At 35.2% G+C, this 14,286-nt stretch overlaps 1 protein-coding gene across 1 annotated transcript in view; it reads right to left on the reverse strand.

The window, feature by feature from the left end:
- The window catches only part of LOC109208559, a 7,632-nt gene extending 7,134 nt beyond the window's left edge, over window positions 1–498 (reverse strand). Inside the window, exon 1 of the mRNA XM_019371688.1 lies at window positions 107–498. Within this exon, the coding sequence (XP_019227233.1) occupies window positions 107–498 (392 nt within the window). The remainder of the gene's footprint in view (window positions 1–106) is intronic.
- Between the last annotated feature and the right edge of the window lie 13,788 nt (window positions 499–14,286).

Raw genomic sequence — 14,286 nt, forward strand, 5'->3', positions numbered from 1 at the left:
ATCAGGACGAAAAACACAAATATGCATAAATACAACTACGTTAAACAAACGGCGCGAATCAATAATGGACAATACAAAGGAACCAAAAATTTAAATACATGCAAACCTGACAGCATTAGACCGATCAACCCGGAATTGAAACCTTTGAGCTATAGCATAATTCTCCATTACCTCTTTCAATGTAGCCTTATCCTTATAAACTTGTCCATCCATAACCTCCTTTTGAATAGTTTTTGAAATTATCAAATCCTTGTGGAGTTCGAACACTCCAATCGCTTCTCCTAAATTGACAAATTCTATAGCCAGTGTATCATCTGTATCGGAACCGTTCCTTTGAAATGCTTCGTCTATTTGCATAATGTCGCCTTGATTTAAACTACCTCCGTATATAAGCTCTTTTTCGATAGTTGTTATGCACAAAGGATACATCCCAAATTCTCTGTTCTCTTTTTTCAGTTCTACATACACTCTGTAACCCATATCATTGTGTATTTCCATTGGCGTGCAATTTCCTTCTACTTTGTATTGTATTTTAATGGTCTTTAGAGCTCAAATCTATAACCAGTTGAATTGAAAATTGAAGCAACTAGATCATTAAGGAGGCATACTCCTTAATCACTATTCCCTCAATTGAAAAATCGATATAATTGCCCTCATCGTTCCACTTGCCAGAATGACGCAACAAAACTGTTAAACTTGCCATATGTATAGAGCAACTATACCTTATTTTGTATATAATTTGTATCAATAGAAAAAAAAGGAGAAGAGAATTGAAGAAGTTCGATCAGATGTTGCTCTGGTTTTTCCTTCTTTTCACGTTTCTGAGTTGCTTTCTTTGAGCAGAACAGATTAATGTGTACTCGTTTTAGTTCTTTGAGTTAAATTAGGAGACTATCATGTGATTTGATTTCCTTCCATTTTTAACAAGTTTAAGTTCCCAGAATTTGCGCAAAAACGTTACTGTATTTCACATTAATTGCGCTTGAATACAACTAAATACAGATAACACTTAGCTGGAGTTCCCGTTTTTACGCCTATTTTTTTTGTTGTATTAATGAATACAACAGCTTAAATACATGAAATACATTGTATAAAAACATAAAAGGTATCTATAAAACGTAATATAGCAAAGGGTATCTATAAATGGCTAATTAGGATTAAAAGATGGTGCTTTATGAAAAATTCTCTCGTAACTTGAGTTGATGGACTTGATCAAAATGGATTGAGCAACGGGTTATAACACAACCCGTTCAATTCTTACCAAGTTCTTCTTTTTCTGCTTTCTTCTAATTTATTTAATTACCAAATCGACTTTTTTCTTTACTATGGCTATCTATAAAATATCAAATAAACAAGTATTCATAAATATTTTGACTACTTTCTCGTGTGTCAATTTGGACTACAAATCAGCCCAGCTTTTAGATGCAATGAATTGGACGAGCCAAAATGAGTTGAATTGGACGAGTCAAAATTGAACTGGACGAGTTAAAATGGGTTGAATTAATAAATGATTCAAACTTGAAAGGGATAATGTTTTCATGGGTTAATTATTGCCAGGAAATCCACACAGTATAGCCGCCCCCAAATTAATAATCGGTAAATGTATGTTTTGTGTATATAATATGTAGTAAGTGTATAAATTTTGTATATGTTTGACTAGCCGCTATAATTATTTTTAACCGACCCACCAAATATATTAAAATCCCAATTTTGCCACCCCTAATCTAGAGCAAAAAGTTACTAACCGCATGAGACGTTGTATCCGGCTTGTCTTAGTAATCGAAATCGAAGAGCAACAGTCTCAAGCATATTATGGTCATCATCATTCTCATCAAATTCACTGCAGCTGTTGTAGATTTGTTTAAGTGATTTCTCAATTTCGTTTTCAAAATGATACGATACTCCCAGTCGTTGGATCATGTCAATCAGCTCTAATTTTTGTGTGGATACAACATGATCTGATACTAGCATCTTCCTCACCTCATTTTTAAGCAGTTCAACTTCTTGCTCCTCATGACGATAAATTTCCTTCATAGGTAGTAATTGATTAAGTAAACAAGAGTCTAAGTTATACATACTAACTAATCTGATTACCTTTACTCATTGTAACAAGTATTATTCTATTTTTAAGATTATAAATCTCATATATAGTTTATGAACGTATACCTGTAAATATTCTTTGAGTGACCTGATAGTGTAAAATATTTCTTACATGTTGCAACCTATAGTGTTCGAGGAACCAAAACTCTTTTTTAATAAAGAAAGAAGGGATAGGGGGTGGGGGTGGGGGTTTTCTTTGCAACCTTAATTAATTTGTTAATATATATATAACTACAAAACATGCAGAGGTTGCCTAAGACCGACGAGCTGATTTAGCAACATTATTGTTAATCTCCATTTTCTCTATTTTTTGTCCCAGATTTTTTACTAGACTTGATAACTAATTGACTTGTATATATTGTTTCTTCTTTCATGCTACTTATATTACATATTATTGGCATGTTACACGATGTTATCATCAAGAGGACATTATATAATGTGAGTAAGGTAAGATTGGCAATCATCATATTTGAAAAAGAAATATATAATTTGTTTAAATTGTATTAATTTGTAAAATATTTTTCAGACCAAGTTGAAATATTTTATTTCTTATATGCAAGAAAAGATAAGCTATTAGACTGTGACATTTTTTGTTTTACGTTAGCCCCTAACAAACAAGTGATTGATTGCAAACCATATCTTGTAGAATTCAATTTACTATGGATGTATATTTATCATGATTCCGACAAAACATATCTTAGTATAAGATTTGGAGAATCATGTGTTAGATTTGGAAAATCTTATGTTGCTGACAAGTAACATATGATAACGTAAATGTTGGTATCATTTCACACAAATATTAAGTAAAATCAAAATAAATTAAACGCGGAACACTTTTCCCCAACTGTTATACGACTTTTTCAAATTGCGTTTGCTATTTTAAAGTGGCAATAATAGTTAGGTCCTATACAACTTCAAGCAATATTATGTCAAATCTTTAATTGGTAGAATTAATATTGATCATAATCTTTCAATAGTAGTTTCATAATAACAACTCAAATTCCACTAATTAGCATGACTTTTAACTGAGATGAGTACGTTGTAATTTGCACCCCCTAAAATATATGCATTCTTTGATGATTTACACCTTATTCTATTACATTAGTTTTTATGATTTGCACCCTAATCTTCTTAATTCCTTGCAAAACTATTAAAAATCTTTTTATTATTTTTCACAAGGGTAAAAAAGGAAAGCATCACTTTATTTTGTCGCTAAGATTTAAATTTAATAAGAAAGCAATTTTCTTTCTGTCGACGGAATAACTGAAAGCCAAAATACCTTCTTCTTAGTAAACACCAACAAATCAAAAAAACAAAGATTAAAAAAAAGTTGCCATCAATTTTTACATCGATACGACAAAATTCAATTCCCACCAAGCCAAATCATAGAATATAGGCTATATAGAAGATAGTCACAAGCAAAAAATTCAACAAAAGCTATATAAAAGAAATTTATCAAACTAGAGAGAGAACGTGGTATGAAGCTTTTTCTTCACGCATAAACTCTTGAATCTTTCTACATTGAAGCTACCTCTCCACAACAATATATGTTATAGCACTCCTATTTATAATAGAGTAAAATTCACTTTACCCCCTTAATCTTTAAGGGCTGGAAAATAATACCCCTTCACGTTTTGAATGGGAATGGGAACCCCCTTATGCAAATATTTTTCGGTGAGAATTTTTTTTTCGAGTAAAGATCTTTTTCTTTCTCTATTATTTGAAAGGTCAAGTATAATATTTTTCATCCAAACCAATACGTGATTTGTCTTTCTTGCTTGCAAAATTTAAGATATTTTCCTATTATATTGAGATCATTGTTATATTTTTTGCACTAAAGAAAAAAACCTTGTATACAAAATTCAAGAAATATGTTGAACGCACATCCACCGTGGATGCTTTAGCCTTTCATTTAGAAGTAAAAAATATACTGAATTAGTCAATTCTCTAACATATATATTCGATGAAAGAGTTGGTTCTATGAGTATTAATTTATTTATGTATTTTTGTGTATATTAAAATTATTATGCTAAAGCAATTATTGAACTTTACTTATCTTGAAAATATCTTTATTAAACAGAAATTATAGTTAACAAGGCCATATTTGAAAATTCATTATGGAGGTGTTTTTATATTATATCATATCTTAAACTAGTAGGAAGAGGCTAAAGGGGCACTCCAAAAATTACATAGATCCTAATTATTGTCATATGTAGAGCTTTTGGCTATAATGGAAGAACTTGGTTATTTTAAAAATTATTTATTTAAAACAAAAAGATTTTTATTCCAAAAAGAAGTTTCACCAAAAAGTTATTGCACAAGGGGGTTCCATTTCTCATTCAAAATGAGGGGGGGGGGGGGGGGATATCATTTTCCAACTATTAAAGGTTAAGGGGTAAAGTGGGTTTTACTCTTTATAATATTACAAACCAAATTTGACTAGACTAACAAAAACTATTCGACAGAATTTGGTAAAAAAAATCTAACTAGACTTAAATTAAATAAACTAGTAAAAATCAAATCCTAGACAATCTAGGAATACTAATTAATCTTGATTTATTTTTCAACAGTCTCCCTTAAGCCAAGATCTTCAAACTTGAGCATGGCATGAGTAACATCAAGCCTTGTAGAAGTCAAGTACCTTAGACTCTTAACCAATTTTCTAAGCTATGTTGCATCAAAAAAATCACACGTGCCATCTTTAGTTAACTTCAATTTTTCTTCAGTATTGGTCATATATGGTTTGGCTTTAACCATAATAAATTCCTTCAAAATATCATCAACATCTTTTTCTTTTACTTGAAAATCATCTACTTATCTAGTTGCCTTGTCCTTGATTTTGAATGCCCATTCAACTCCAATTGGCTGTTCTATAGGTTGTAGAGTAATGCCACCAATAAATATTTCGTCATGCTCCTTGAAACATGCAATCTCGAATAATGGCACGAAATTAATTGCATCTTCAATATCTATAATCATGAGTTGTGTTCTGAATCTCAAGCTATTTTTGTCTCTATCTTGGGTAAATCGTCAGAAAGTTTCTCTTGATGAACCATTTTGCTTCTTTTATTACTAGATTCATTTTCAATACCGTCAAACAATTTTTCTTGTGAAATATCAACCTCTTTTGGACGGGCATTCCTTGCAACCAAATCATCCTTTTTAACAATTGAAGAAATTTTTGGCAGATCAATTTGAATATTATTTGACTTCCCTTCGCATTCAATAGAATCTCTATCACAACAGAAATTACTTGCACCTTATCTTCTTTTCTCCTCTATTTCTGAATTTTGGTCTTCTTGATTTATTTTCTTCATCTTTGATGTGTTTTCTTTTTCTTTTGGTTGTTCATCCTTTTCTTGTGATGCCTTCTCCAATGTCTCATCTTTCTGTTGATTCAGTGATCTATCGTATGTCATCAATTCGCATTTTAAATCATCAAGTCTGAGAGTGCTAAGATATTTGGTAGCCGCAATAATAACTTTCCTGTTATGAAACTTTAGACTTAGAGACTGCAATATCTTTTAGCAACTTTAATTTCTTCCAATACTTCTCCATTAGTCCTTAGACCATTGACTATTTTTTTAATTCTTGTAAAAAAATCTTTGATAGACTCTGTTGGTCTCATACGAGCCAATCCAAATTGACTCCTAAACTCTTGCAGTTTCTCTTTCTTTATGTCAGCAGCTCTTTGCTATGACTTCACCAAGAATGTCCAAGCCTCCTTTGATGACTTTGCATGCAAAATTTGTTAGAGACATGCAATTCGACCTTAATGGCAAACTAATAGCGTGCTTTATAATCTAAAAGTTTATTTTTCTTTAACTGCGTGGTTGTATCAGCCGTTATCAATGTGCCTTCTGGGGGTTATACGAATCATTCTTCATCTCTTGGTATCTTGTTTTAAAATTATTTTTTTCATCAAACACAAAAATGGGACAATTGTGTGTAATAGAGTATCCATAACTTTTTAGGATCTCACACCGGCTCTACTATCAATTTTAAGGATTAAAATACCTCGAAAAATAATTTAGGCACAAGCAAAAATTCAACAAAGGCTATATAGAAGAAATTTCTCAAACTACAGAGCGAACATAGAAGGAGGCTTTTTCTTTAGTTCATAAACTCTTGAATCTCTCTACATCGAAGCTACCTCTCCACAACAGAAAATACATAGTAGCACCCCAACCAAATTTGACTCGACTAACAAAACCAATTCTAATATAAATTTGGTAAATAAAACCTAACTAGACATGAATTAAATAAACTAGTAAATACCAAATCCTAGACAACTTAGGATTACTAATTATTCTTGGTTTTAATTTCTAACACCCACCAATGATAAAAAATAACCCCGAAATAATAAAAAATTTCAAACTATTTTAAACGAGAAAGGCATAACTTAACTTTTATATTCCGAAATTTAACTTCTAATGAAATTTAAAATTTTCATAGCCAAACACTGATTCCGAAAAAAGTGAAAGTTTCTCAAAACGAGTGGAAAAAAAACTTAGGCCAAACGGGGCTTTAAGTTTATGAGTTTTTACTACCAATCCCAAATATACAAAAGTAATCGGATCAACATATACGGTATCGAGCTAAATATTCTTATACACTAAATGAAAACTTTAATACAAATATAGATTCTAGGCAAAAAATTATGAGTTCACTTGAACCCGTAACCATTGCACTAGATCCGCCCTCCCTGCAACCATTTCCCCCTTAATTTCATGTCAATCATCAAACTTTATTATCTNTTTATAGTGTTGAGCGCCTACCATATTTGATAATTTGCAGATTTGCAAATCAAATAAGTCATAGTGAATCTGACACTTTTCCTTCCTTTTTTATCATTTATGGGGATGGACCCACAAGATCTTAACTAGAACCACATAGGCAAATTAATCTGGACCAAATTTAATAATTTCAACTGAATTTACTGCTTGCATGTCGAATCACATATATATATAATAGACTTACTACTGAGTTACGTTGGTTTGATTCACTAATCTCTTTTATCTTTACTTCTTATTTCTTGATTATTAATTGGTATTGAACTAAATCACATATCTTTAAAACCACAAATCAAATTTAATTGTTACTCGTATTTTTGAGGTAAACAGTTTGGCGCCCACCGTGGGGCTAAAGATAATAGTGATTATTTCTTTACTGATTCTCATTATACACGTTGTTTTTCCACTTTTTCTTGTCAAGATTTTTTTATTCTCAGGCTGAAACATGTCTAGCACACAAAAGGCACCTGTTCATGACAACGAAGGTCTTGGAGAAAACAGCAGTATAGGGGTCGGTGTACCACTAATAAACCCTGTGGAAGTGCCAAATATGGAGCCAGTTGATATCAGCTCACATAATGCCCTAAACGTGGATTCAGGCGCAGACCCTGTAGGGAATTAACATAGGGAAGCCCGACTAGGGGACCAAGGAACACCAGGAGTAGGAGATGAGTGAGTCAACCTCCAAGTGATATTCGAGATGCTGCAGGCTCAGCAAATCGCCATCGCTCAACTTCAAAGTCAAAGTAAAACTCTGAGCGTAGCTGATCATGGAAACAATCGACGTGTTGAGCCAACGCTAGAAAGGTCAAATGAAAATGGCTCGGGACTGACCCCACGATTATAAAGATGCTCGAAGAGATCACTAAGAGGATCGAGTCCGGAGAAAAGAAAATTGAAGACAATGATAAGAAGGTGGAGACTTATAACTCCCGTGTAGACTAGATACCAGGGGCACCTCTAGTTTTGAAAAGATTGGATGCCAAAGAATTCATACAAAAACCATTCCCTCAGAGTGCGGCTCCGATGCCCATTCTCAAAAAATTTTGCATGCCCGATATACCCAAGTATAATGGAACGACCGACCCCAATGAACATATTACTTCATACACTTGCGGAATCAAAGGAAATGATTTGAATGACGATGAGATCGAATCAGTCTTGTTAAAAAAGTTTGGAGAAACGTTGTCGAAGGGAGCTATGATTTGGTATTATAACCTAGCTCCTAACTCTATTGACTCGTTTACTATGTTAGCAGATTCCTTTGCGAAAGCGCACGCTGGGGCCATAATGGTGGCCACAAGAAAATCGGATGTCTTCAAAATAAAACAAAGGAAAGACGAGATGCTAAGGGAGTTCGTGTCCAGGTTTCAGATGGAAAGAATGGAATTACCACCAGTCTCCGATGATTGGGCAGTACAAGCTTTCACGCAGGGTTTGTGATCACGCCCAACTATGCCTTATAAAAGGACACGCGGACGTTGCAAATATAACCTGAGTATTTATGCCCAGAGTCGAATCCACAGAGAATTAACCTATAAATTACTTTTGTTGGATTTACTAAATTCTTTATAATCAACTTCCCCAAACGTTGTAAACAATAGTTGATGGTATTTCTAATAACTAAGATTGAAAGTAAATAAACAGCTGTAAACTAAATATGCTTGGGGTTGTAAACAATAATGAGAAGGTTCTAAGGTAGTGATTTCCCCTATTGATGGAATCCCTTTCGGTTATGTTTCATATAGATTCACCAAACCATATCTATCAATCATGAGCACTCTTTTTACCATAAATCTCTCCCGAGTAATCGCGATAATTTACTAGACGCACTCTCCCGAGATACGCTAGCTGACTTTGTTTATTACAGCTCACTTTAGATTGCACCCAAGGCTTCGTTATCCCTAATCCCGCCTTTAAACCCGCAGTTATAGATCCCTCATATACTTTGGGAGTGGTGTTGTCCAACAATTACCTAAATAAGCACTCTCTTCCGAGTTATGCACACTAAATAGGCACAGCTAATTGAGGATCCTGTCAATTAAGTACAACAAACACATAGTTGAACAAATAGAGATTAACTGGCAAACTATATTCACATAATCAAGAAGTTCATCCTTCAATAGGTTCCATCAAAACCTTAGACTAAAGTATTTAGCTACTCGTAAAAATAACAAAAATCACAAAAGAATTCATATTCAAAGGTAAAAGAACAAAGAAGAAGATTAAAGATTAATGCCCAATGATCCTCCTTGCCTCTTGCCCTTCCTTATGATGTTTTTCACTTCCAAAAATCCTTCTCCTTATTTCTTGGCCGGCTTCCTTAGTTTAAAATAGGGCTTAGGGCTTAAAATCCCGTATTTTGCACTTTGGTCCCTGAATTTTACGCGTCCTGCCGCGGTCCTACCACGGTTACGCCAGGACCGCGGCCAGAGTGGCCTTCAGAATCTGCAGCAGTGTTCTGTCGCGGTCCTACCGGGGTTACGCCCTCTTCTGTTTGGAATTTCGAAAAACGTAAAACATGAAAGTTGTAGCCCTTTGAGTTAGCTTTCCAACCATATATGGTGGAGTCCAAATGGAGTTCTGAGCAAAAGGTTATGTCTATTTTACTAGACAGTGCGCAACATGCCTCCTCGAGTCTTCATTCGTACTTAATTATCAAATTTGACCCCCGAATACGATCCCGGCATAATTCCTTGGGCTTTTACTCAGACTTCAAAGCTCCAAATCACTTGAATTCATTCCATAACATCTATATATCTCGAAATCACTCCTACAAGGCATAAAACACACCGTTAGTGCAAAACACTAGCGATTAAAGCGCAAACTCAACTAAAGTGCAGTAAATTAGAGTGTAATAAGCGACTAAAATATGCAATTATAGCCTATCATCAACACCCCACACTTAAACCATTGCTCGTCCTCGAGCAATCAAACTACACTTTTTTTTTATAGACACGAACTTTTTAAACAATTCTCCTACGCAGCACACCAAGAGTATTTAAAATAGACTAAGTACAAAAGCGTAACATCTTCACCTCAAGATTTGACTCACAAGTGCCACGCATTATTCACAACTCACCTACTTACTCTAACATAGAGGTCACTGACATTACCTTTCCTTCATGAATCAAGTGCCCTCACACAATACAAGAGGGTAGTTCCACACAATAAAATTTAAGAACACTTAGGAACTCAAGATAGAAAAACTTCACTCACTCTCAGAAATAACATTCATATGCCACAAAAGATGCACCATAAGCTTGCCCGTAATGTACCACTCCACTAATCGAGCTCATTCAATCTTGGATCAATTAGGACTTTATTTGGTTGTGTAGGCTACGGGACGGGTAGGATACATTTAGATATAAGAGTGACTACACCTCCTTAAGCACTTTAATACATACATTTTAACATTTAAACCCCATACTTATGTCAAACCAAAATTCCACCTTCAGATCAATGTAAATAACCCCATTATTCTTTAAGCACACTTACGTCAAGAGCCATCACTTATCAATTTTTTTTTCTCACAACAATCCAACTATATATATATATATATATTTTTCAGTTCAAGTGGCTCTTCCTCTTTCAAAACAGTGCACCTTTCTCCTTATTCAATTAGTTCCACTCAAAAGCCAAACCAACCACCCCACACTTTAACATTTACAAAGTTCATAACAATTCAAGTGCTCATGAGTCAAACAACTGGGTAAGGCTTGTAATGTGGTTGCCAAAGAAAAAGGATTATAGTCTCAAAGAGGTTAACTACGATACATAACAATTAGGTGGGTAAAATATACATATCTGGCTCAACAAGAAAACGTCTATATCACTTCCAAGACTGAAAAACACTACTATTTCGCTTTGCAAACACACAGGGCAAGTTCTAGGCATTAAATGCAATGCACTGAATAATGCAAAACCTTACACACACATGGCACATAACTCACTCAGGATTGGATTCATAGACACTCTAGTCAAAGCAGTTAAGCAAAGTTAAGATAATACAATTTAAGGTACTTCTACAAGAGCCAAAAACTGATCATAAGCGTCACAACCAAAGTACTCACTATCCTCAAGGCATAACCAAGTCAAGAGATATTGCTTCAATTCAAAGCACAACACAATGGCTCCTATTCCTAAAAAAAACTAACTACACCCGGTTCAAATAAAACCCTTGGAAAAGAACCGTGGCCTAAAGAAAAACCAAGGGGGAGTTACTACACTACCTAAAACAAAACAAAAAATCTTTTTGGTATTTTCTTTAGACTTACTTCCCTCAAGAAAATTGTCTAAAGGATCTGTCATCAGGAAGAGTCTACATATTTCATTTTTTTTAATTATTCAATTAAACTAACACAATTAAAATATCATAGAAAGTCACCCAGATAATCTCCTCACCCCACACTTAAAATTGTACATTGTCCCCAATGCACACATACTAATAAGAGGGTAAAAGAAACTCCCTGGTAGGCCAAAGGCCGAAGTACTAGCAGCTCATGGGGTACTCAGGCTTCTCCCAAGCTTGGTCCTTCATGCGGGTACCTCACACTTAGTTCCAACCATTTGGTTTGCTGTTGCATCCTTTCAATACCTTTGCTTTCCATGCTCCTAGAAGAAGAAAAAAAAATTGACACACTTTTCTCGCCACTTGGATGATATGAACTGGGCACCTAGCTTGGAATCAAGCTTGTGACCTCGAGCGATCGGGGGTGGTAAGTTGATGATCGAGCCAAGCTTTAAGTACTTCATTTTGCACTTTTTGGCTTTCATGTGAGGAATGTCATTTTGCCTCCTTGTTCCCTCAAATTGTAAGATGAATGGTTGTTGCCTTTCCTCCTTGCAATCCCTCATTGAGTCGTGTAGATCAATTCCCATATCACCACACAAGTCCAATGTTGAAAAATGCTTGGAATGCGACTTCAAACCTTCATTTTGCATTTTTTCTCGGATTTTGACATCCTCTTTTTCCCCCGGGTTAGAGTCAATCTCAACCAAATTTTCATGTACACCGGTTGACTCTAATCCTATTTTTTTCTCGGCATCATTAACACTCATGGAGTCGGTTGGCAGATGTTTAATTCTTGAATCCTCAAAGTAACGCTCACTTTCTTCCTCGGAATTGGATTCTTCTTGGTTTTGATCAAGTGCCAAGGAAAGATTTTCGGCTTCCACATCTAAGGAAAGTTCTTGGCTCTCATTAACTTCCGAGGCTTTTTGGACCTCTAAAGCTTCAAGCATTTCTCCCATTTGTGAGTGACACCTTTCAAGTGCCAAGTCATTTCGGAGACTATTTTCCAAAAGCTCCTCCAAGGCACTTTGTTCTTTGTTTCCTCCTTCAAGTAAACACTCCAACATGAGCTTGAACTCTCCATTTCGGCCATGCTCAACTTCTTCAACTCCCATGGCCCTATAATTTTCATCACAAAAAGTAGAATCATCATAGTGGGGGCTTGGGGAAGGGAAGGACAAATCCCAATGACCATTTTGAAAACCACACTTATCGCAAATACTCCACTCATGGGTTTGAGATTGTGCGCACAATCCACCCCTGGGAGAATTTAAACAATATTGCCATGAGTGTGGTCCTCCACAATAAGGACAAGGGTCATCAAAGTATGAACAACTACCATCCGACCAATTTTGCCATTTTTCAAAACTAAGAAAATAAACACGAATAACAATAAAAATAGACCAAGGTAAGAAAAATTAATTACACAAATATTCACAAGTTGGGTATAGAGAAAACTGACTACAATAAGAATTTTTGTACTTTTTCAATTGTAATTGATAACACCGTTAATCCCCCGGCAACGGCGCCAAAATTTGATCACGCCCAACTATGCCTTATAAAAGGTCACGCGGACGTCGCAAATATAACCTGAGTATTTATGCCCAGAGTCGAATCCACAGAGAATTAACTTATCAATTACTTTTGTTAGATTTACTAGATTCTTTATAATCAACTTCCCCAAACGTTGTAAACAATAGTAGATGGTATTTCTAATAACTAAGATTGAAAGTAAATAAACAGCTGTAAACTAAATGTGCTTGGGTTATAAACAATAATGAGAAGGTTCTAAGGTAGTGATTTCCCCTATTGATGGAATCCCTTCTGGTTATGTTTCATATAGATTCACCAAACCATCTCTATCAATCATGAGCACTCTTTTTACTGTAAATCTCTCCCGAGTAATCGCGATAATTTACTAGACGCACTCTCCCGAGATACGCTAGCTGACTTTGTTTATTACAGCTCACTTTAGATTGCACCCAAGGCTTCGTTATCCCTAATCCCGCCTTTAAACCCGCAGTTATAGATCCCTCTTATACTTTGGGAGTGGTGTTGTCCAACAATTACCTAAATATGCACTCTCTTCCGAGTTATGCACACTAAATAGGCACAACTAATTGAGGATCCTGTCAATTAACTACAACAAACACATAGTTGAACAAATAGAGATTAACTGCCAAACTATATTCACATAATCAAGAAGTTCATCCTTCAATAGGTTCCATCAAAACCTTAGACTAAAGTATTTAGCTACTCATAAAAATAACAAAAATCACAAAAGAATTCATATTCAAAGGTAAAAGAACAAAGAAAAAGATTAAAGATTGATGCCCAATGATCCTCCTTGCCTCTTGCCCTTCCTTATGTTATTTTTCACTTCCAAAAATCCTGCTCCTTCTTTCTTGCCGGCTTCCTTAGTTTAAAATAGGGTTTAGGGCTTAAAATCCCGTATTTTGCACTTTGGTCCCTGAATTTTACGCGTCCTGCCGCGGTCCTACCGCGGTTACGCCAGGACCGCGGCCAGAGTGGCCTTCAGAATCTGCAGCAGTGTTCTGCCGCGGTCCTACCACGGTTACGCCCTATTCCGTTTGGACTTTGGAAAAACGTAAAACATGAAAGTTGTAGCCCTTTGAGTTAGATTTCCAACCATATATTGTGGAGTCCAAATAGAGTTCTGAGCAGAAAGTTATGTCTATTTTACTAGACAGTGCGCAACATGCCTCCTCGAGTCTTCGTTCGTACTTAATTATCAAATTTGATCCTCGAATACGATCCCGGCTTAATTCCTTGGGTTTTTACTCAGACTTCAAAGCTCCAAATCACTTGAATTCATTCCATAACATTTATATATCTCGAAATCACTCCTACAAGGCATAAAACACACCGTTAGTGCAAAATACTAGCGATTAAAGCGCAAACTCAACTAAAGTGCAGTAAATTAGAGTGTAATAAGCGACTAAAATATGCAATTATAGCCTATCATCAACACCCCACACTTAAACCATTGCTCGTCCTCGAGCAATCAAACTACACTTTTTTTTATAGACACGAACTTTTTAAACAATTCTCCTACTCAGCACATCAAGAGTATTTAAA

Source organism: Nicotiana attenuata, unplaced genomic scaffold (genome assembly GCF_001879085.1).
Source record: "Nicotiana attenuata strain UT unplaced genomic scaffold, NIATTr2, whole genome shotgun sequence".
In the NCBI taxonomy this organism is placed as follows: domain Eukaryota; kingdom Viridiplantae; phylum Streptophyta; class Magnoliopsida; order Solanales; family Solanaceae; genus Nicotiana; species Nicotiana attenuata.